The sequence below is a fragment of the Anser anser genome (assembly GCF_964211835.1).
Source record: "Anser anser genome assembly, chromosome: 26".
Taxonomy (NCBI): Eukaryota; Metazoa; Chordata; class Aves; order Anseriformes; family Anatidae; genus Anser; species Anser anser.
Genome location: NC_139747.1, coordinates 2,719,526 through 2,740,843, shown reverse-complemented (window position 1 = coordinate 2,740,843; position 21,318 = coordinate 2,719,526). Strand labels below are relative to the sequence as shown.

Genomic DNA, 21,318 nt, shown 5'->3' with positions numbered 1-21,318 from the left:
TGTATACGTGCTCAGAGGGCCAGGACAACCTGTTTTGTTTTGCAAACTATTTCAGTTCAGATTGAAGCATTCAAAAAGACAAGTAGGAATGTTCACCTTGGGGGTGAAGGGGTGGAGGATTTGGGCTTTGAGTTTGAAATTCAATTTTGTGGAAAATGCAATGCTTCCACTCCAAACAGGACTTAGATAGAATGGTGATTCATCCCCCATTGAAGTCAATGCCAGAGTTGCTTTTGATTTAATCAGAATCAAACCCTATGGGATTATTCTCACTTGCAAACTGGACTGGTCCTATTAAGTAGAGAAACCACAGTGCTTTTGCAGGGCTGTTTTTTTTTTCTTCTTTTTTTTTTTTATTTAATTAAATTGGCTTAGTGTCACAAAACTGAGACGAAACCCGAAACCCTTCTGTTTCAGTGCTTTTTGAGTGTTCTTGGAACATCTGGCACAGCTGTTATTTTGACCCCAAGGCAGGAGTACAACCTCGCTCCTGCTCCTATTCCAATTGAAGCTGACACCAAATATGCCAACACGGACGGGGCAGCACAGCCCAAGCCGAGCTGTCAGCTCCCTCTCGAAAGAAATCACAGCCCAGGGATGGGGCAAGGAACCAGAGCAGCCCCGTTGTCATGGTTAGAGCTGTCAAACCTGGGCAAAAAAAGGACAGGAATGAGGTAAAGCAGTGGGCACTGCTTCTGGAGCCCTGCTAAGGAAGAGGCTACTTCTGTTTTTCTTTAAATTGCTTCCTTATTGACTTTTAAAATTAGCCTCCCATACACCTGAATGAATGCCCACGAGACGAGGGTTTTTTTGCACTTCCACGTAATGCAGATTTGTAGAATCGGCTCATCCGAGCCGAACGCAACTTGTGTCCACGGATGTATTTATGAATCTGTTCAGGCTGCGTTTCCTTGCCTGGCACCGCGGAGATGAGAGTCTTTTTTTCTTCAACAGAAAAGATCGTGGGGATGGCTGAGTGAGAACCAAGCACACTCAAGATGCAGAAGAAGCCATCTCATCTCCGATCAGTAATATTTGATACCTAAATCCCTTGACTTATCCTAAGCTGCAGGAATTTGTAACTTTTTTTGTCTGTAAATCTTCTTTCTCCGTGCACCTTCCCAATTTCATTTCAGCTCTAAGCCTTAATACCGCTGCTTATACTTTCATCCCTTAAATACTCAGAGCCTTAAATTGTCTCTGTTATACAGGATAATCAGTTCTGTAGTGTGTTAATCCTCATTATGTGCCTATTAAAATGAGGACTAAATCAGGCATTAGGGTGCCTCCTCCCGTTATGAAATCTGAAAAACAGAATTGAGCTGGAGGGGGGGGAGAGGAAAACCACCAAACACCTAAAAATTCTTCCTCGAGCTTCGCTCCGAAGCAGTAACAGCAAGCCTGTGCTGAGGTCGGAGGTACGAACGCGTGATTTTATTACCATAATTGTGCAAGAGAGGGGAAGGCGAGGAATGCCGCGCGCGAGGAAGAAGGGTTCGGGGTATTTGCATGTGCCTACGTGAGGAGCAGTGTGTATGTGTGCGGGTTTGGGGCCGAGCACACGCTCTGGCAGGCGCTGGGCGCTGCCTGCTGCCCGCACGCACGCGGGGATGGATGTCCTTTGGGGGCTGCGCTCAGGTGCGGGGCAGCGAGGCTGCAGCCAGCCCCCCCCCGGATGCACCGCATGGAAAAACCCCCTCCAAGCAGCTGTAACCCCGGGATCACCGCTAGCCAGATGGGAAAATATCCTTTCTTAAAAGGGCAGGTGATTTATTTTTTTTTATTATTATTATTTTGGGAGGGGGAAAGATTTAGGGCTGCCCTGTCATTTCCTTGAGCTCAATTAACCGTAGGAAGTTCCCCCCACCCCCCCCCCCCTCCCCTTTCCCTTTCCCACCGCCTCGCCGCCGATTAACTTTCGGGCGCTTGTTTGTTTGGCAGGTACTTTTAATTGGCTGGAAAATATTCTTCCTGCGAAGTTGCAGTTTTTCTGGGGCTTGAATGAGTCCGGCCTGCCATTGGCTCTGCCCAGCGCCTCGCGATTGGCTCGGCAGCCCGCGGGGGGACCGATAAGGGCGGCTATAAAAGCTATAAAAGCCCTCGGCGCTGCTCCTGGTCCCCAGCGAGCAGGAGCCGGAGGGGCCGGGCAGAGCGGGCGGTGGTCCCCGGGCGGCCGCGTACTCCCCTCGCTCTCCTCGGCAGCGCACCCAGCTCCGCGTCTTCGCCCTAAGCCGAAGTGGAAGAGGAGAGGCGCACGCACTCGCACACACGCATACACCAAAAAAAAAAAAAAAAAAAAAGCCAAAAAAAAAAAAACCCCACTTAGCGGAAACTTGTCAGAGAATGCTCCTAAAGTCTGGTTTGCTGCTGCTGCTGGTGATCAGTGCGTCCGCATCCTACGAAGCTGAGCAGAATGACTCTGTGAGCCCCAGGAAGCCCAGGGTTGCAGCCCAGAACTCAGGTAACAGCCGGCAAAGAGGGCTTTGAGCCTCAGCCCCGACGTGTTCAGCTGTCTCAGATGTCTCTGCTGCTCATTTTTCCTTTTGCCTCCCCCCTCCCTCCCCCTTTTCTTTTTTTCTTCCTCTTTTTTTTTTTCTTATAAACTTAATGCCTGGTAGGAGCAAGCATTAATTTAAGGGGCTGGTTCAGGAGGATATTGGTGCATAGCTGGAGAAGAAATCTTCTTCTTTCAGGAGCTGGGTCAAGGAACCGGTGTGTGATCTGCTTGCAGGATGAAATCCATTCTCTCTCCTCCTCCCCCATCTCCTAAATGAGTTCCATGTACTTTTTCTCCCCTCCTGCTTGCATGTATCTCTCTCTTCTCCCATGGCAATTATACTTTGGCGTTAAATTCCTTGCTTTTTAGGAAGTTGATAAAATCCGTGGAAATTTGACTGAACCATTGTTCTGCCAAACATCTGCCTATTCAAAGAAGGGGAGAGAGATACACGACTTTGAAGAATGCAGTAACCTAGAAACTGTCCACTGCTAGCATTTATTTTCAAAAACTGATTGCTATCAGTTAGATGGTACCATAAAAATACGTTTGTGACATTTAGCAAACTTGCTTTTACAATAGATAAAAAAATTGCTGGCAAGTCAGCACTGGATGTCTCTACTTTGTGCACTATAGATGCTCAGATAAGTTGCACACATTGTCTTGAACAATGGAAATTAAAAATCTGTCTTCTAGTATACTGAAAAGATATTAGGTCTCTAATTTGGAGCTCATTAACAGATGTCTTATTTTAGATCTGCAAGGCTCTGCAGCATTATACTAGGGTGTTTGCTCAATTTCCTTTTGTATTTGGTTGCTATAGAAACATAGGGTCTCACTATTGCACTGTGCCTAAAACAATAAAAGCTTAATGCATACTAAGTCTGCTGAAAGCAAAGTTATAATTTGAACCTGTGGAAACATAATTATGGGAATGACTTGTGCGACGGTGAGGTTATGAACTGGGGAGAGGATGATCTTACCAAATATTTCTCCCTTTAGGCATGTAAGGAAGAGCGGAGCACAAGGAGGGGTTAATTGGGTGATTTTTTTTAAATTTTCTTCTCCGGAAAGATCCTAGTTATGAGATACGTCTTTAGGCTACAACTTAGTTCTTAATAAGGTGTGCTCTCTTCCACTGAATGCAAATCCTCACTTTTCCTACACCTAGGATCTTGATGGGAGACACCGGGTTAGCATTTCTTCCTAAAGAATGTCTCGTAACATGAGCTGCAAAAGTAATGAATATGCCTTGCACAGACACATAAGGGGACAGATGTTTGGCTTACCAAAAAAGGTTAATCCCCACTAACTTCAGGGCAACCGTGTGGCAATACTGCTGATTCATTGTTAAAATGCACACTATCTGCACAAAAAGAGATGGGATGACATGGATACCCTCCTGTTCAGACCAACTACTGCCTCAAAGGTGTTAATTATGCATGGTCATCTCCATTACCTTAACTTTCTCTGCCCAAATGCCCCTTCTCTTTGGGAATTTTTTGACCTTTTTGGCTCTGCTTGCAAATTGCTGGGTACCACGTTAGTACTTAGCACCAAATTCCTCATTTGAGTCCCTTGCAGTACTGACAATTAACATGCAAACTAAAATCTTATTCCTAAACACTTTACGCTTTTTGGAACACCGCAAGTATTTCCAATGCTAGCGAAAGCAGCGCTTCCGTGCTGCAAGTCCAAGTGTCATGCCAGCTTAGTGGTAACCACCATCACTTCAGTCTCATTTCCAAATGTGGTTCATGAGCCAGAAGCTGCCAAACTGCCCTCACCTCCCTTCTTAGACTGCAGGGACAACCTTGCTGCCCGGTATTCCTCGTGGGTCTATCGTCATTGCTTCTGCCTTCTCTAGAGGAGCTGTAGACGCACACGGTCACAATTAGGTTGGGATGGACCTCTAAGTCTCCATCAAGCCAAAGACTATCAGATGTCACCTTTCTTTTAGTCCACGTAGCTGATTGAAGGTGTTGGCAGTTGCATTTTCCATTCCTCGATTTGCCATTGATGTGCTGTTGCATGATTTAGGTTCCTAACTTGCCTTTTGCTCTTCGATCCCTCTCCTTCCAGCCCCAAGGAGCAGTAGGGCTACTACTGAGCATGACCTGGCTTCATGATGGAGAAGGGCTTCGTCGGCCGGGCATCGGGGAGTGATGTGTGTGTAACCTTGTGCCTGTGCTTCTCTCTGCAGCCGAGGTGGTTCGCTGCCTGAACAGTGCCCTCCAGGTGGGCTGCGGCGCCTTCGCCTGCCTGGAGAACTCCACGTGCGACACGGATGGCATGTACGACATCTGCAAGTCCTTCCTGTACAGTGCTGCTAAATTTGACACTCAGGTACGGCGCGACTATAAAGGGAACGGGAATAATCCCTTGCCGTTAGAGCTCCCTTGCCGTGCCCTGGTTCAGCAAAGTGCTTTTACAAGTCCTGCGGCACTAAAGCACGTGCGTAAAGGCTTTGCTGAATGGACGCCTTAATTTCTCTGTCCTCACAGAGCTGGGCTCTGTGCAGGCTTAACCCTTCCTTTCTTACAGCCCTTCCTGCTGCCTAGCCACTCCTCCGAGCCACGATTTTGGGTTTTGGCCACAAACGCATCCTTCAGGGCTATTTTCTGCACTACATTTTCCACATACTGGATGCTATGTGTGAGGACTTGGCAGGGAGCGTTCTGTGGGGCGGAGAGCTAAGTTTCCTCTTCAGGAGGAAATATAAACGTTCTTCTAACAAAGTAAGTCTTCTGACTGTGTGACCTGGCACAGGGCTGGGATTTGAATTGGAAGTCTTTGGGCCTGGGAATGTGCGGCCAGATCAGCCTCTCTGGAGCTGCAGGCACTCGCAGCAGGGTAAATAGGATAATATCAGAGGACTGCGGCTCTGCCAAGGGCCGTTTTCCTTCGTACTTTCTTCCCCAAATGTGCAGACGCCTTATTCCCTGCATGCTTGATCCCAAAGACAAACTTTAAAGCTCTTACAGCATCTTAAGCTCTGGCGAGCCAGATGTGTTAAACCCCTGGTATGCAGCGAGCGGTCCAGCCGCCTCGCAGAGGGCAGGATTGGCCCATCTGTGGTGCTGGCCCTCCTAGGGCTGTTCACACGAAGGCTTCCTTTGCTTAAATCTTTTGGGAACAGGAGGTCACTGTTCTCAATGGACCGTATGCATCCCAATTGAAGCTGCAGCATTTCGGGTCCAATTCCCCGCCGTGCTCGGTAAGGGACCTCCAGCAGGGCTGTAATTGCAGCAAGGGTAATTAATAGCAGCCAGCCACAGCGTAGTTACCTGTTATTACATCCCTTTCTATGAAATTTGTTGCAGTTTAAGGTTTCTCTCCTGTTCCCAGGGAAAAGCTTTTGTGAAAGAAAGCTTGAAATGCATCGCAAATGGGGTCACGTCCAAGGTGTTCCTCGCCATCCGGAGGTGCTCCACTTTCCAAAGAATGATCTCCGAAGTGCAAGAAGAGTGCTACAGCAAACTGGACATGTGCGGCATCGCAAAACGAAATCCTGAAGCAATCACGGAGGTCGTCCAGCTTCCAAATCAGTTCTCAAACCGGTACGTGGAGCTTTCCTCAGCTGAACCGCATCAAATGCACAAATGTGAAGCATAGGGAAAGAAAGGAGAGGAACCGAGTAGACTAACTTCTTACAAGTCCTAATACAGCTTAGCCTAAGTCATCCTTTCTGCCTTTTCAAATCCTTGTTAAGTTTTACCAGCATTCTTCTGATTCTCTTTTTGGTAAATACACTTATAAACATCTCCAGGGGAGAATCGTAAAATTAACTGGACATACATTACTTCAAAGCCTGGAGTTGGTTGAAATGTTAGTTCTTTGAGTTTGAATGCAGCGTAATGGTAAACAGGGCTTTTAAATACCAAGCCAGTTTGATTATATTGCCATATTGACCACTTAGGAGCTTCTCAACCTACTGCAGCGTCCTTCTCTTCTTCAGATTGGGGCCATCTTTTTGGGGTTTATGGCAAATGAGTGAGCCCTTGCCCTCAGAGTTATTGAGGTAATACAAAGAATTAGGAAGGCTGAAAGGGAACCAGTGGATGGGCTCCTTTATACCCTTATTCTGCCAAGATCCAGTAGATTGTATTTACAGGGATAGTCTAGTGTTCTTCATGGTCTCTTTTAGGGTTGTTTTCACCCCTGTTCCTTCTTGATAGTAAAGGCTGCCTGCAGAAATGGGCACGTCACGCTGCTCTCTGGCACTTTATCTGAGCACAGAACTGCCCTGTCCCCATCCTCCAAGGACAAGGGACAGAGAGAGGCTTCAGGGAGCTGCTGCAGTCTGCGCAGTCACGCTGCAAGGACAGGGATTTCTTCTTCTAAATCCTGGAACAATCAGTGCTGAGTCTTGTGATTGGGATAAAAGGGATCTTTTTGAACACTTTGAGTAAATACGCTCTAGAATCTGAGTGCAAACAGACCGAGCTGCAATTTAACACATTGGCTGGCTGCGGCGAAGGCTGGAGCTCCTTTGGGGTGGTTGTTGGACCTAATGGAGAGCATCTTAAGCCTACAGACCTATTCTACCCCAGGCAGGCCAGTGGTGTATAGATGCTGCATCTCCAACGAGCATAATTTCATTACAAAAACTCTCTTGTAGACTATTATATCCAGAAAATGATACTTGGAGGAAGGCAATTCCTGTAGACGAGGAGGGAATTAGTATGTAACTGAACTCTCCAACAAGTCAGGAGGTCAAATGTGGTTTCTTCTCCCTCTGTCTTTCTCTTCTGCCCCCGGGCGACTTTGGGAGAGGACTGCTGGGTGTTTCCAGGCTGAAAGAGCAGCTGGGGTTCACGGCATGGGATGAACCAGCCCTTGGCAGGGCTGCAGGGGCGTTGGGGCGAACATGTTTGGACAGCGGAGCCAGGAGGGCGCAGCGGGAGCTGCGGCGATGTCGCACGTGTTCGGGACGTTCCTCTCCGGAGGATCGAGCCCGAGCCAGAGCCGCTCTCTCCCGAGGCACAGGGAACTCCTCCCCCACAGCCGCCAACCCGCCTCGAAGCCAAAGGATATTATGACATGTTGAGTAACAAAAGCAGCAGGATTTCCCAGCTAATAGTTTACATTAAGGTCTCCTAAAGCATCCTGCTTTCCCAGCCCCTGTCCCAACATAGCCACAGAATAAGAATGTGCCACTTGGCCTGGGACACCGAGGGGAAGTAGTTAAAGGTCATAGCATCTTCCTGTGATTTAATCTCATGGCAGGAGCAGAGGAAAGCCTCGCTGCCTTTGCTCTCAGTCTGGCTACTGCAAGGCGTTATCGAGCCATGAGGGTGCAGCTATGAAAGGCACCAAGCTGTATTTTACAAAGGAGGTGCACGGAGGATGGCGGATAGGATCTTTTCCTTGCGTCCTACCAGTCTGGGACTGGTTTAAACTGGGAGCGTGGTTTGCACAGATGCATTCACCATCTGTGCGTGCCTCTGACCTTAACGCTGCCGTGCTCCCGTGTGCCAAAGCCTGGTCCTTTTGTACTTCAAGTGCAGCAGAAACTTTAACCTCACCTGACCTCCCCTGACTGCTCCAAAGGCCGGAGCTGCGAGGTAGGAAAGGAGTTTGAATGCGAAGTCTCATTTCCCTCTTCCTTCCCCTCCTCCTCCTGCAGGTTATTCTCTTCTCTGCTCCTGTGGAAAAATGTCATGGTGACCTTAAAGGCTTAAAATAAGCTCCCTGTTGTCCTTTCAGGCAGAAGTAGCCCGGCAAATATGGGACGGCCCCTCTCTTCCCAACTTTCTCTCCTTAGGGAGATGATGGCTTGTACGGTGAGCTCTGTGCGCGCAGGGCAGGGCCGGTGCTGCCTTGGCCCTGTGGAGGCTCAAGCAGGGCTGGGGAAAGAGATCGGCACAATTTCCTGGCTCCTTTCTGGAGCGGAGAGCCTGCACTCGAGGCTGCTGGAAGGCAAAACTACAGCAGCAGGCAGGCACGCAACAGGGGAAAGCAGAAGGTGCTCACTGGTTGTTTTGGGCACGCTCAGCTTGCTGGAAGGGACGGTTGTCTGTCCTAAAGATTTGTCCCCAGGGAACGCACACATCTGTTGGGCTCTGACTTGCACCGAGCCTGCTTTTCCCTCCTCCAGCCGTTTGCCACAGGCTGTGCATGGAGGGGAAGGGAGAGGGAGGGCAGGGGATGGTGCCAGAGCTCCTCAGGGGTCCTGGGAAGCACGGGGATGGATTTGTTTGTGGCAAGGGTCCTCCTGGCCCCGACCAGTGCTCTGCTTAGCCTGTCACCCTGCCTGATGATGGGCACTGTCTGTTGGAAAGATGCGGTGATTTTTCCTCCTAACGCTCTAGAAATAGGGGTGTTAGCAGGGTAAAACACATGTGCAAGCCAGTTACATCGACTTAGCTCCTCGCTCCCTTCTATTTCCCGATCCACCAGTGTTACACCAACACAGCTTGGCATTGTGGCCTTAGCTTGCAGAGCTGGAGCAGCTGCTCATTTAGGATCACTGTGTTAGAAGTTCAGCCAGTTGTATTCCTTCCATACCTCATGGGCACAACATCTCTGGAGCAGGGCGTTTGTTAGATGCGGTGAGAATAGACACGTTGAACACTGACAAATTGACTTAAAACAGGTTTTGTGGCACTAAGGGACATGCTTTAGGGATGGGACTCGGTAGGTCAGGCTGATGGTTGAACTTAAGGTGATAGAATCATTAGGGTTGGAAAAGACCTCCAAGATCATACCAACCTAGATGATTTTATGATTCTAGGAGCACATTTCTAAATTACTTTAAAATTAGAAGATCATAGTTTTATGCTTGGGCTGGTCGCCTGGCTTCGGATCACCTCTTACCTTATTTCTTTGGTCGTGCTGGGAGATGTCTTTGGGTAATAGACACCAACTCTCACGCAGGTATTACAACAAGCTGGTGAGAAGCTTACTGGAGTGCGATGAGGAGACCGTCAGCACCATCAAGGACAGCTTGATGGAGAAGATCGGGCCCAACATGGCAAGCCTCTTCCACCTGCTGCAGACGGACCACTGCGCCCAGGGCCACCCGCGCACGGACTTCGCCCGGAGACGCATCACCGAGCCGCAGAAGCTAAAACTCTACTTCAGGAACCTCCGAGGTGAGGGGTCCAGCCCGGCCCATGCGAAGCGCAGCTCCGCCGAAAGCGCATAACGCCGCGGGGAGCGCGCACGGGTGTGTAAGGGATGCTAAGCACTACCAAAGCTGAAGTCTCTCTTCTAGAGGAGTTAATGCACCCCAAAACCAAGTGTACTGTAGCTAGTTTTAATAACAACTAGGAACTGGTTTTAGATTTAGTCATTGATATTTTCTATTCCTCTCGAACAAACTTTTGCATGGGTCTGTGTTCAGTGTCTCAGCTTTCCCGCCGTCAAAACGTCTCCATCTCTTTTCTTCCCCCCACAAAAAAAAAAAAGATATCCCAAACAATCTTAGTCTTAAATAGCACCGTAGAGTAGTCAGGCCTTCAGACGCCGATCTCTAAATGTACTGTAGCGCTAACACCGTTGAAGTCTGAAGCTTTGGCACCAAGGAGAATAGCTGATTCTCGCTTGTAGGAAGCTGGTAGGTGACAATAGATGCACTAACAACTATTGCACATCCTAAAGATGTCAGTGGAATTCGTGTTATGAATCTGTGCTGGCCATGGACGAATATGAATGTCATATTCCTGGTCTCTTAGTGTCATGCAGTCCTAATCCTTCCAATCCAGCTCTGTTAACCTGTTGATTAACCAAACTCGCTAGCTGTGGGTGATTCTCGTTACCGGGACCTGGCACCTCAGTGCAAAATGAGCTAAAACGCCCCCCCCCCCCCGACACACACCAAATCAGGAAAGGAACATTTTGTACTACGGAAATGATTAAAAGCGGTGCCAGTCTACGGTTAAAGCTAGTCAGAAGGTTACATAATCTTGCATTGTATTTAAAAGCTAACATCTATGTACTGTATTTAACTATCTAAAGCTTTAAAAGAAATCTAACAAAAACAAACCCTGTCTTAAGACAAGAGTATTAAAGGTCTTGCTCTAACTGTGGTATAAATAGTTTTAAAATCTGTCATGTACTGTACATAAATTCCATGAGAGTCTGCTTTAAAGGAGCAGAATATAATAACTTTATTGCATAAACTTAGTTTTGTAAGTTAGCTATTTTTCTTTCCTGGGAACAGTATCTCTGTCATATTCAAGAGTTCACTTTCTACTCTGTGGCCTTTTTATAATGGAAGAGAGAAAAAGATTAGAGCAGAAACAATTAAGACATGGCCAGGAACAAACCTCTCTTCTTAGGTGAAATGAAAAAAAAAAGCAAAATGGAAATAAAAAATAAAAAAAATGACTTCAGACTGGCCAGTCCTGTCTCCACAGAGCTGCTGTGAGACTGTAGCTATAGCCAGGGCACGAGAGCTGCTTGGGGAAGCAGGTGGCTGACGATGCTGCTTTGGGATCTCAGAGCTGCCACGGGGGAAAACATCCCTTAGGAAGGGGATTTGTGGGGAAAGGCAGGGAAAAAATAAAAAAAATCCTTAAATTCCCTTAAGCTTCAGCAGTTAAACAATGTGCCTGCCTTTAAGAGGACACATGCATTAAGGCTCTCGGCTCTGCCTTTCCTCCCATCCATCTCTTCTGCAGCCTCTGCGAACATGACCGCCAGTCCCACAGCAGTAGCTGGGGGCCTCCCCCAAACGCCGCTCTCTGCACAGTAGCCTGGCCGGGCTTCGGCGAGCCAAAAAAAAGCCACATTGTGGCACGAGATCAACAAGGCCAGTTCCACGCTCCAAATCTATCCCGCTAGAGTCCGTCTGCGGAGTGGATGACTCTTGCTCAACTAGTTAGAGAGCTAATAAAGGAGGTATCTATTTTTCTTTTCAAAATCTAAAGCAATATAACTTTTTTTTTTTTAAACCACAAAGCCTTTAAACAATAACTTGCTGCTAATATATTGAAACCAGATGCAGTGGCAGCATTTCTGATATTGCTGTCTTCATTAAATGTAGCCCAAAAGTGCTGTCATAAAATTGTAAGCAGCAAAAAATGTTGCTGACGGTAGAGGGTTGGGTTTTTTTTTGTTTTGTTTCGTTTTTGAATACTCTGAATCGTGCAGTCCAGGGCAAACAAGATGCAATATTGCTCGCTCTTAAATCACAGTCAGGTATATAGAATCCAACGCGGTAAAGTTTTGCAAGGTGAAAACCAAAGGCCCCTTGAATATCCTGACCCTGAAGGTTTGATTTTGCTTAGGAACCAATCCCAGAGCCGTGCACGTGCTGCTCTGCGCCCTGCAGCATCGCGCCTTGCGCGGCGCCTGTGGGAGAGGGGGTTACAAATTCGGGAATTCTGCCGGGTGTTGTGCATCATGTGCATTTGGCTATTTGGGAAGATGGTTACAAAAAGGTCTTTATGTGGCTCAAGTGCCCAAGCAGCCACCTGCATGGCTCTGGGCTGTGCAAAGCAGCTCCCGTTTCGGGTGCCACACGTCCCCGTGGGCTCGCACCAGCAGGGCGCACCGTGGACTCGTAGCAGCCCCGAATTCCCACAGAGGTGCTCCTATTAGCACGTGGCTTCCCCATTGCTTTGTGCTTCATTGCTGTGAAAACCCACAGAAGCTTTACAAAGTTGAGTTGAGGCTGGGGAGAAGAGCCCACACTCTAATTTTTTGAGTTCTCATATTTTATTTTATTTTTTCAGTAGGAATTTAAGCTTGTTTTCCCCTTAGCATGGGTAGGAAGATGACAGAAAATAACTCCCCTGGTTCAATTCGCTCTGCTAGCACAGGTAAAAGTCCTCTGTGCAAACCAAATGTTGCCTTCCTGCACTGGTGCAGCTCCTGGGGACCCCCCAGATGCCTGGTGTCGGAGAGAGCCCACAAGATTTTTGAGCTGCTTAAGGCATCCCTTTGGTCCCTAGGCTAAATTAGGAAGGGAGCTGCAAGCACGGAACCATAAAATCAAAGGGCCTGGGGTTTACCTTGCTGAACTTTTGCCTTCTAGCCTAAGCTGGTCATTTAAAGCTCTCCCTTAGCAGTGGAAGGGGGATGTGGAGGTGGGGGAGGCGCTTCCCATCACCTGGGAAGGACGCCTCGAATTAGGGGAGAGATCCCCCTGGAGATGGGGAATCATTCTCAATATTAAGTCCAGCTATTTCACACTTTATTTAATCTCTAATGCTTTATTTTTTTAATCTTGCGTTCACTGCAGAAATGATTTCTCTCGGGGGCGGGGAGGGGCTTATCTAGAAATGTTTGCATGATTCTCATTGTGATTTGTTTGCACTTTAGATGTTTTGTGCCATTATAAATTTGCATTATGTATTTATAATTTAAAGATACTTAGAAGGGGGAGAGAGTTGTTTGTTTTGTTTTGTTTTTTTTTTTTTGCTGAGTACTGGAATAAACGGTGAGCATATCTGGTATATGTCATTATTTATTGTTTAAATTACATTTTTAAAGCTCAGTGTGTTCATATAAAGGTTATTTGAAACATATCATAGTAATGAGAAAGATGCAAGTTATTTTCTTTGCTTATTTTTATAATTAAAGATGCATAACATAATGAGGCCTATGTTGGATTTTCTTCTGCAATGAAATAAAATGTCAAATTTAAGGGTTTTCAGTGTCCGACTCCTTCTTTGAGCCTTACTGGGACCGCTGATCCTGGTACTCTCCAACAAGCGCGTCCTTGCACCCACCTTCGACTGAGCATCGTAGCTCGAGCACCTCAGGAAAGAAAGAAAACCATTTTCCCCATCACGTTAGAGTCAGACTTGTTCAAGAGAACCGAGGACTAAGTATTAGCAATGCAGCTGGATTTAAAAATAAATAAATAAATCTGTTCTTCTTCCTTGTTTTTTCCAGCAACTTAGAAATTACTTTCAACTTTGCTTTTATTGAAACCTCTTTCCAGTCAAAAGCTAAGCTTATAGTAAGGCACAGCAGCTTACCAAAACTGGGAATTGCCATCTTCTGCAGAGAAAGGCTTGGCACAGTCAGCTCTTGGGGCTCAAAATTCAGGGTGACGAGCCAACACACTACTTACTTAATGAGATGCTATGGGGCTAGAGCTTCCTTGAGCTCCTCTTCACTGCTGTTAATTGCAGGTGGGGACAAACCACCCCACATCTGCTTCATTGGTACGGGTCTGGAAAGTGCCCCGTTCCTTACTCCAGGTGAGCTTCATTAGTCCAGCAGGAGTTAATTGCTCAGGAAAAGGTGGAAAGAGCAATTACTCCATCATCTGAAACACTTGGCTGTGCTGCCTCTTCAGCTGGGTTTCTCATAAACTCCTTTCCCCGAATGAAAATGTCAAAAGCAAAAAAGGATTGCTAAGAAATGTCAGCATCACATCCATAACTGAGTGTCACATAGGCTGGGCTTACCAAAGGTGCACAAATACAGTTCCAATCCATATGCAAGCACCGTTTGGTCCTGAAATGTTCCAGGGGACTTCAAAATGGATGGCACCATCTGACTTTTCCACTTGTTTGCCATTAGTAGAAATCCCCAAATCATTTTCTGATCACATCCATCTATTCTCCTACCCGTAAATCACCAGCTGCTAAGTAACAAACCCACCCACCCCATTTTCTAGGAGTCAAAGCTGCAAAGAAACCGAAGAAAGTGCCCAAAAAAACAGGGATAAACCGTGAATTATACGTTGCTAGAAACAAAGCCAGTTCACATTTCTGCTCTTGCAAAGAAAGAGCCTTGGAAGCAGTACAGATGCCACACTTTTAAAAGCTGAGGTTCACAGCTATTTTATCACTAATAACCACTATAAATAATTACTGTCAATACAGTGTACTATTCCTACGAAGCATTCATAAATTTCGGTCTGTATGGCTGCCTCGTTTGCAAACCAAGTCTGTAAAATGAAATCATTCTTGGAGAATTTGAGGATTTTGCAGGGACAGTGCACCTCACCCCAATGTATGGAAATCTGGAATTTTCACTTGGAAATCTGGATTTTTCTGTGAAAACTGCACAAGAAAATCTGTCTGAGAGCCTCCTGCTATTTCAATATTTCCTACAAGGCTGGCAGACTTGCTGAGTAAACCAGGGCCACCGGGCAAGGGGCAGAAGCAAGCCTGAATTTGGGGTCAGCTCACAGAAAATGAAATAAAAAAAGACAAGGACTGCAGCAGCACGCAGGGTCTGGGGGGCTCACACCTGCTGATGCTTGGCTGTGATTCAGGCATGCAAAATAGTCTTTCTTTTTATTTTGAATTCTTCTTACCCCCAAAACAGCAAATCCTGATGGATAAAATGGGCTCCAGCAGCATTTCCTAGCTGGAAAGCGATGGCAGGCTGGGCTCAAAGAAATCAGTAAAAACTAGCACACGCAGTCATCAGTGCTAAAACTTAAGCCCAAAATGAGAGGTGTGAATTACACATGAGCTCTCTACCATGGTTCAAAGCAAGATCACCTCTGGTCCACAAGAAACTGCAACATTAGAATACAAATTTTCCTTTCTCCTCCCAAATTCAAGACTTCTTGGAGGGTTTATGAATCCTATAGATTAAAAATGTCTATCATTCATTTACACAGTGTACAAAGCAGGCAGCATGAATCAAGCGAAGTGCTTTTAAAGAATAATCAAACTGTTTGAAGTTTATTATTATCATTATTGTTGGAAATTTCATTTCATGGGACATTTTTACCTTGCCATCCCCAACTGCGACACCGTTTTGGAAATGCAACTATTTCTCATGAGATACCAAAAAAAAAAAAAAAAAAAGACATGTTTAGACCAGTGCTAGTAACAAGTGTTTTGATTTTAAGAACTGCCAGCAGCAGGGGTTTAATCAAAGCAGTCACTGTGGTGGAAAGTCTGTGCAGAAAACAGATCCTAGGAAAGGAAATCTCAGCTCGGTGATGGAGAACGGAGTGCATTAAAGTCCTGGTTATCGTCTTCAAATGGAACAAACAGCCCAGGAGTTAATTTGATTTGGCCGAGGACCAAAGTACATGATTGACTGATGTTCTTGTCTTGTCCTTTTCTTTTTTTTTTTTTTAAGTTTCATTACAAAACAAGGGGAAAATCACTTCAAATTTTCCTGGCCCTCACCCTTCCTGCTTGCTTTGCTGTTCTAAGAAAGGGGAGAGAGAGAAAGACCAAGAGCAAGAGGGAACGAGTGTGATCTTTGGCACTTCAAATGACACCGTACAGAACGGCTGGGAGCGAAATTTGGGAACAGACTTCACTTCCTGCCTCCTGTGAACTTAGAAAAATAAAGAAGCAGAAAAAAAAAAAAAGAAAAGAAAAAAAAAAAAAAAAACCTTCCACAATATAATAAAGGGCATTGTCTTTGCCATCGTGATTCAGCCAGTGCAACCGGGAATATGAAAGAAGTTTTTTAAAAAAAAAAAATAAATGAAGTAGGATGCTAAAAATATAATCAAAGTTCAAACAAATTGAATCCGCGCTGGTTGTTCCCATCGTGCAAGGTTAGGCGGGCAAGATGCAGAAGGAAAAAGCCGAAGAAAGGCAAATGGATGCAGGCTTTACAGGGTTATAAAGTGGGGAACGCACAGTCGGGCTACGCAAAGCCAATCGATATTTTTATGTATTTCAGTGCAAAGAATATGGCCAAAAATTTTGGTGATGGATTTTTTGGGGGGGGGGATCAAACCCCTTGAAAACCCAAGCTCTCCATGGGCCGATTGGAGGGAGGGATTCGCAGCACCTAAAGCTTACGGAAAATAATCTTTAAGAGAATAAGCAGCTCACAAAAATTACTTTTGTTCAGTACATTTTCCAAGGAGATATCTCAGCCTCATCTTGCTTGCAGGGCACAAATGTGTTTCCAAAGGCTGGGTCCCTCCTTGAAAAGCCGAGCTTGGCATCAGAAGGAACTTTTGCTGTAAAACCCACTCATCTCTACGACTGAGAGGAGTTGGAGAACCTTAGGCAGAAAATACCTGAGATAGGCACAGGCGTTTTATTCCAGCCAACAGCTGGAAAAACTAGTAAAACCTGCAGGAGCTCAGGGAGTGGGGGGGGGGAATTATTTTCACATGGATGAGATTTTTTTTAATTTCACTCCTCTGCCTCTCGTTTTTTGGCGGAGGGGGATGCCAGCGTAGCCCGGGTTGGAGGGCAGGCCATGGGGAAGCAGGGGACACCCACACGGGACGGTCCCTGGGATGTGAATGCTCCTTTTTCACCCCAGCTGGGATGGATGCTGCAGCTCCTAAGAGTTATTTAAAGGCAAAAAGCCATCTTATGGAAGCCGCGCTCTCCGTATTCTCAAGCTGGGAGAAAATTCCCTTTGGTTCCTCTGACTTTCCTTCAGGGTTTTGTTTCTCCTCCAGGCTTGGAGCATTTATTTATTTCTTTTGCTGCAAAACCCAATCACTGCTCCTCGCTCGGCGCGCTGCTTGGCTCCGAGTAATCAGCCGGGCTCAATAAAATCATCAGCCATCCCCAGCCAGTCGTCCTGAAACCCTAGCACGATTTTGCTCTCAGCTGGGGAATTTAGGCAGTCTGAACAAGCAGAAAGAGCCCAGCTATTTATTTTTATTACTGTGCCGATAATTCAGCCTCGTAGGGTTTTTTTGCGATTTTTTTTTTTTTCAGGCATATTTTAAAAATCTTTTTCTGAGTTGATGTTTGCTTAACGGTTTCACACGTGTTTCTTTGACTCGCTTTTATTCCCTGGCTATGGTTTTCATGGGGATGAGGTGACCGTCTGCAGGCTTCGACCACATGTTCGGGGATAATTGGCTAAAAGAGGTCCCCTGGATCTTCTCCGAAATGCGTTTTTATCCCTACAGCCACGGGGAAGAGCACGGCCCCGTGGGGTGGGGACTAGAAGAGCCCCAAAAATTCAATTAAAAATAAAGATAAAAATTGAATTACTCTGAGCGAAGAGGGAGGAATGAGTGCATTTTATGGGGTTTAGTACTCTGCTGCTACATTGGGTTGCCTGGGGCTCCCAAGTGTGGCTGATCCCCTGCCCGCTGCCTCCTACCATGGACCAAAAAGCCATGAATTAACCCCAAACGTGGCTCTTTCTGCTTTCTAGTCTGCTTTCACACAGAAAACCCCTTCCTCCCCCCCCTGCTGTGTCCTGGCCGGGAAGGACATGCTCCTGCCCGAGGTAAATCTTTCCTTCCTCTGGGCGAAGGCACTGTCCTCAGGAAGAGGGGAAGACGGGCAGCGATTCCCCGCTGGCAGCCAGCGACTCGCTCGCGGAAAAGCTCGTGACGGTCTAGGTGGAGCTGCCCTCGGTGAGTCAAGAGCGTCCCAACGACGCACAAACGCCTTCCTCCTCGTCACTCGCACGGGGACGGGACCCTCGGCGAGCCCCTCGCCCCCGGCTCCGTTACGGGTTTGATTGATGGAGCTGCGGAGGTTTTATCGCTGCATCAGAGGAAAGGGCTCCGGGCAGATCCACCCATGGGAGATGCACCAGCCCCGGAGCTGGATTCCCAGGTCAGGGAGCAAACTTCCCTTAAGGATGGGGAGTGGTAGGTTCTGGCCGAAAAAATGAGATTACCAGAAGGACAATATTGGTTTTTCCTCTGGTGTGTAAAGGCGTGCTGCTCTGCTCCCAGCATTGTGCGGCCGGATTCTGCCTCGGGGTGGGTTTGGAGTTCACGGAGCCTGCCACTCACCCCACCGTTAGTCACTCATCGGAGTCAAGTAGGAGAAACCTTTTTGCTTGAGGCCCCCCTCGGTGCTTTGGGGAAGATCGGCATCCAGAGGAATTTTCCACAAACGCCCTGGGTTTTTCCCAACATCCCCTTTGGGGCTGCTCTGGATGCTTGGAAAAAGCCCGGGTTTTCAGCTCGCAGGTATCCAGCGAGCCTGAAAGAGCAGGTCAACACTCCCTGAGACCTTCCCAGCCCAAACACCAACCCCACTCCATCGCAGAGGACCGCAGCCACCACCCCAGTCCTTTTTGCTTGCAGTGGTGCCACCAGGAGCCACGAGCATCTCCCAAATCTCCCTGCAAAGCACAGCTAAAAAGGCACTTTTGTGCCATAGAAATCCTGCAGGTGTTGGTACCTGGCTCAGCTTCTTGGTCTTCTACTCAATCTTGCAGCCTTTCTCTGACATCAGAATAGAAAATATTGCTTTCTGTATTCAAACCGATATAAAATTTCACTGTTTGTCATACAGAGAGCAAAAAAAGTCTTGCCTATAGCTTGAATTTGCAGCAGGCACCGGCCGGGAGGCACAGCCCACTTGTGGCCAGGCTCTGGCACGACGTGCCTGAGCTTTTCCAGCATCCCCGCGTGTTCAGCTGATGGGCACGATACGAAGGGATGAATAATGCCGTGGTTTTCTAAATTACATGTGTACTCAGAGATGTGCTCTGGTTGCTTGTCACGCAGGCGGCATCTCCCTTACCGGGGTTGTAAATGTTGTTTTAATGCCGTAATGAGCTTCTCGCACGCGGAGTGAATGAGCAGCCACGGACGTGCCTGTCGGTGGTGTAAAAGCAGCGTGAGCTTCTTGTCGAAGCTGGAGTGCTGGGAGTTAGGGACCAGCTCGCTGCCACCTTCCACATCTCAAAACCTGGCTGTATTCAAGGTCCCAGAATGCCCAAATCCCCCAATTCGCGCCAATTCGGGATAAAGCTACCCCAGCCAAATCAAGGATAGGCTTGGTGGTGGGCTGCTTCACCCTCTGCTCTCCTCTGGCGAGGCATTTAGGGCTCCCAGCTCCGCTGGAATTTGATTTTTAAGACAATTATCAATGAAATCTCAAAAAGTCTGGGATTTGAGCATCGCGGCAAAGAGCAAAGCCACAGCTCAGCGCTAATCCCTGCCGAAAACCCTTCCTGGGAAAAGGGAGAAAGCTGCGTCAGCCCTTGCACAGCATCGCTCCCAAGGGTTTCCCCTGCAGCTCCGGGGCTGTCAGGAAGTGATTAAGCAAGCAGAGGAAATAAAAGCAAGTCCAAGAGTTTTGATCCCGCTCGCCCCCTTCCCCCCCCCCGGCGCTGACACCAGCGAGCAGGATCATGCAGGGTCCCCTTTGAAGCCACGCTTGCGTCAAAGGCCGGCACCTGGGCGCGAGGAGCAGCCTTGATTCCAGCCCAGAAGCGGAGGCTGATTTTGGGAAAAGCCTCATCTCTGCAAACTCATGCACAGTTTCTTAAAAAAAAAAAAAAAAAAAAAAAGCCCTTTTTCCGGGCTCACAAGAAAAAGATGGGCATTTCCAAGGGGGAAATGGGCATTTCCAAAGGGGAAAGGGACATTTCCAAGGGGGAAACGGGCAACCAAAGGGTTGATTTCTCGAAATCCACCCCCAGAAGCCAGCGTATTCTTTGCTTTTCCTTCCCAGGAGGCTCTGCTGTGTTTTCAGCTGCCTCGCTCTGCACCTCCAGCCCCCATTTATGCTGGCAGCGCTCTAAAGATAGATCCGAGCAGAGATTATCGGCCCGAGCGGTATTAATAGGAGGCAGCTGCTCTTTAAAGAGGCTTTTAAATAATGTAAAGAAACTTGGTCATATTTTTAAAAGCCTTTTAAGTGAGCCGAAGCTGCCCCTCGGAAGACGGCCGGGTGGGTTACTTGCTGATGGAAGGCGGCACACGGCGGTGGGAGCCCGGGGAAAGTCATGGGGCATTGCAGGATCCATCCCACAGTCCAGTCCCACCACCTTCCCCTGCCCAGAAAAAAGGGGAAAGCAAAAAATAAATGTGAAAATCGCGGCTGTAGGAAGCCACACTCGGTAGGCTCCTCCTGGCCCCGCAGCATCCCCGGTTCTCTGGTCCGTAACCTCATCTCCGTGCAAGTGAATAGTAGAGGGAAACCTTAGCTCTGCTGTGAAAATAAAATGCTGGAGCACAGAGCAGGCTGCGTGGGGCTGGTGGGACTGAAGAGGAGCGGGTACCACTTAAATCCTGTGTCTGTATAAAGCCAGTGAGCGGCCACACACCGCCAAAGGGGTTTTGGGGCCGGAACGTGCAGAAACGGTGCAGCAGAGGCAGCAGACCTCTGGGGCTTGCAGGGATGGAGCCGGACGGGGCTGGAGGGATGCAAGCACCGAGGACATCAACCTGCTGCATCTCGGCACCTGCTCCTTGATGTCTGGGGACGTGGTCCAGGGTTGAGGCCGGGCACCACGGAGGAGAAGTCCCGCGGAGGAGTTTCCAACCCTGGCCACGCGGAGCTGAGGAGGCTCTTCCTTTCGGCAGGTTTTTTTTGTCCGAGAGCGGAAAATTACACGGCTCCCCCCTCGGAGTCGGTGGTTGTGTCATTCATTTTAATCCAAAAAAATCGAAAAATGAATTCCAAAGATGACGCCACCGCATGGGCTGCTCGGGGCGACCTCCGGGTGCCTGAGCACAGCTTTCGCCCCATTCCCAGCACCTCAGGCAGCTGCGCCTCAGGAAGTTGCTCACGGCCAGTTTTATGTGTTTTAAGGGCGGGTAGGCTGACAAATAGGAAACCTACGACAAGTAATAGCTGATAATGCGTGATGCATTTCCCCCTGCCCTGTGGATTATTCGAGGCGGCGGTTGACTTCAGTACCACCGAGCTGAGCGCTTCGGCACGCAGCATCCGTGGGTGACATCAAAGAGAAAATGAATCGAGTCCCCTTAGGTTAGGAGCTTCTTTAGCTCAGAGAGTTGAAGTTGCTTTTTGGCCCGGTAGCCAAATGCTTGCTCCTCAATCTAAATAAATACCTCCCGATACCAAAAAGAAAAAAAAAATAAGAAAAAAAATATATATATACAAACCAAGCACATGTGGCAAGTCTCCCAGTTGTTCCAAAGCAGAAAGCAAACCCCAGCGCGTCTGCACGGCCGCTAGCTGAGCCTGGCAGAGCCAGTGAGAAATGGCACAGGCACAGCTCCCGATATTTGCAAAGTGCGG

General features: G+C 47.8%; 1 protein-coding gene and 1 long non-coding RNA gene across 3 annotated transcripts; one reads left to right on the top strand and one right to left on the bottom strand.

The window, feature by feature from the left end:
* Positions 1 to 1,974: 1,974 nt before the first annotated feature.
* Positions 1,975 to 13,094, top strand: STC1 (stanniocalcin 1). 2 transcript variants are annotated; one of them, XM_083811727.1, is made up of 5 exons: positions 1,975 to 2,461; positions 4,701 to 4,843; positions 5,846 to 6,057; positions 9,377 to 9,594; positions 11,125 to 13,094. In XM_083811727.1, the coding sequence occupies exons 1-5, from the start codon at positions 2,344 to 2,346 to the stop codon at positions 11,196 to 11,198; spliced, it is 765 nt and encodes a 254-aa protein (XP_083667853.1). In that variant the 5' UTR covers positions 1,975 to 2,343; the 3' UTR covers positions 11,199 to 13,094. The 2 variants fall into 2 exon arrangements, with proteins under 2 accessions (XP_083667853.1, XP_083667854.1); XM_083811728.1 differs by having other exon boundaries at positions 1,977 to 2,461; positions 9,377 to 13,094.
* LOC310886742 lies at positions 12,818 to 16,367 on the bottom strand. The gene is made up of 2 exons (XR_014575463.1): positions 13,432 to 16,367; positions 12,818 to 13,207 (listed from the first exon to the last, which is right to left on the bottom strand). It is a non-coding gene; the product is annotated as an uncharacterized lncRNA (long non-coding RNA).
* Positions 16,368 to 21,318: the final 4,951 nt, after the last annotated feature.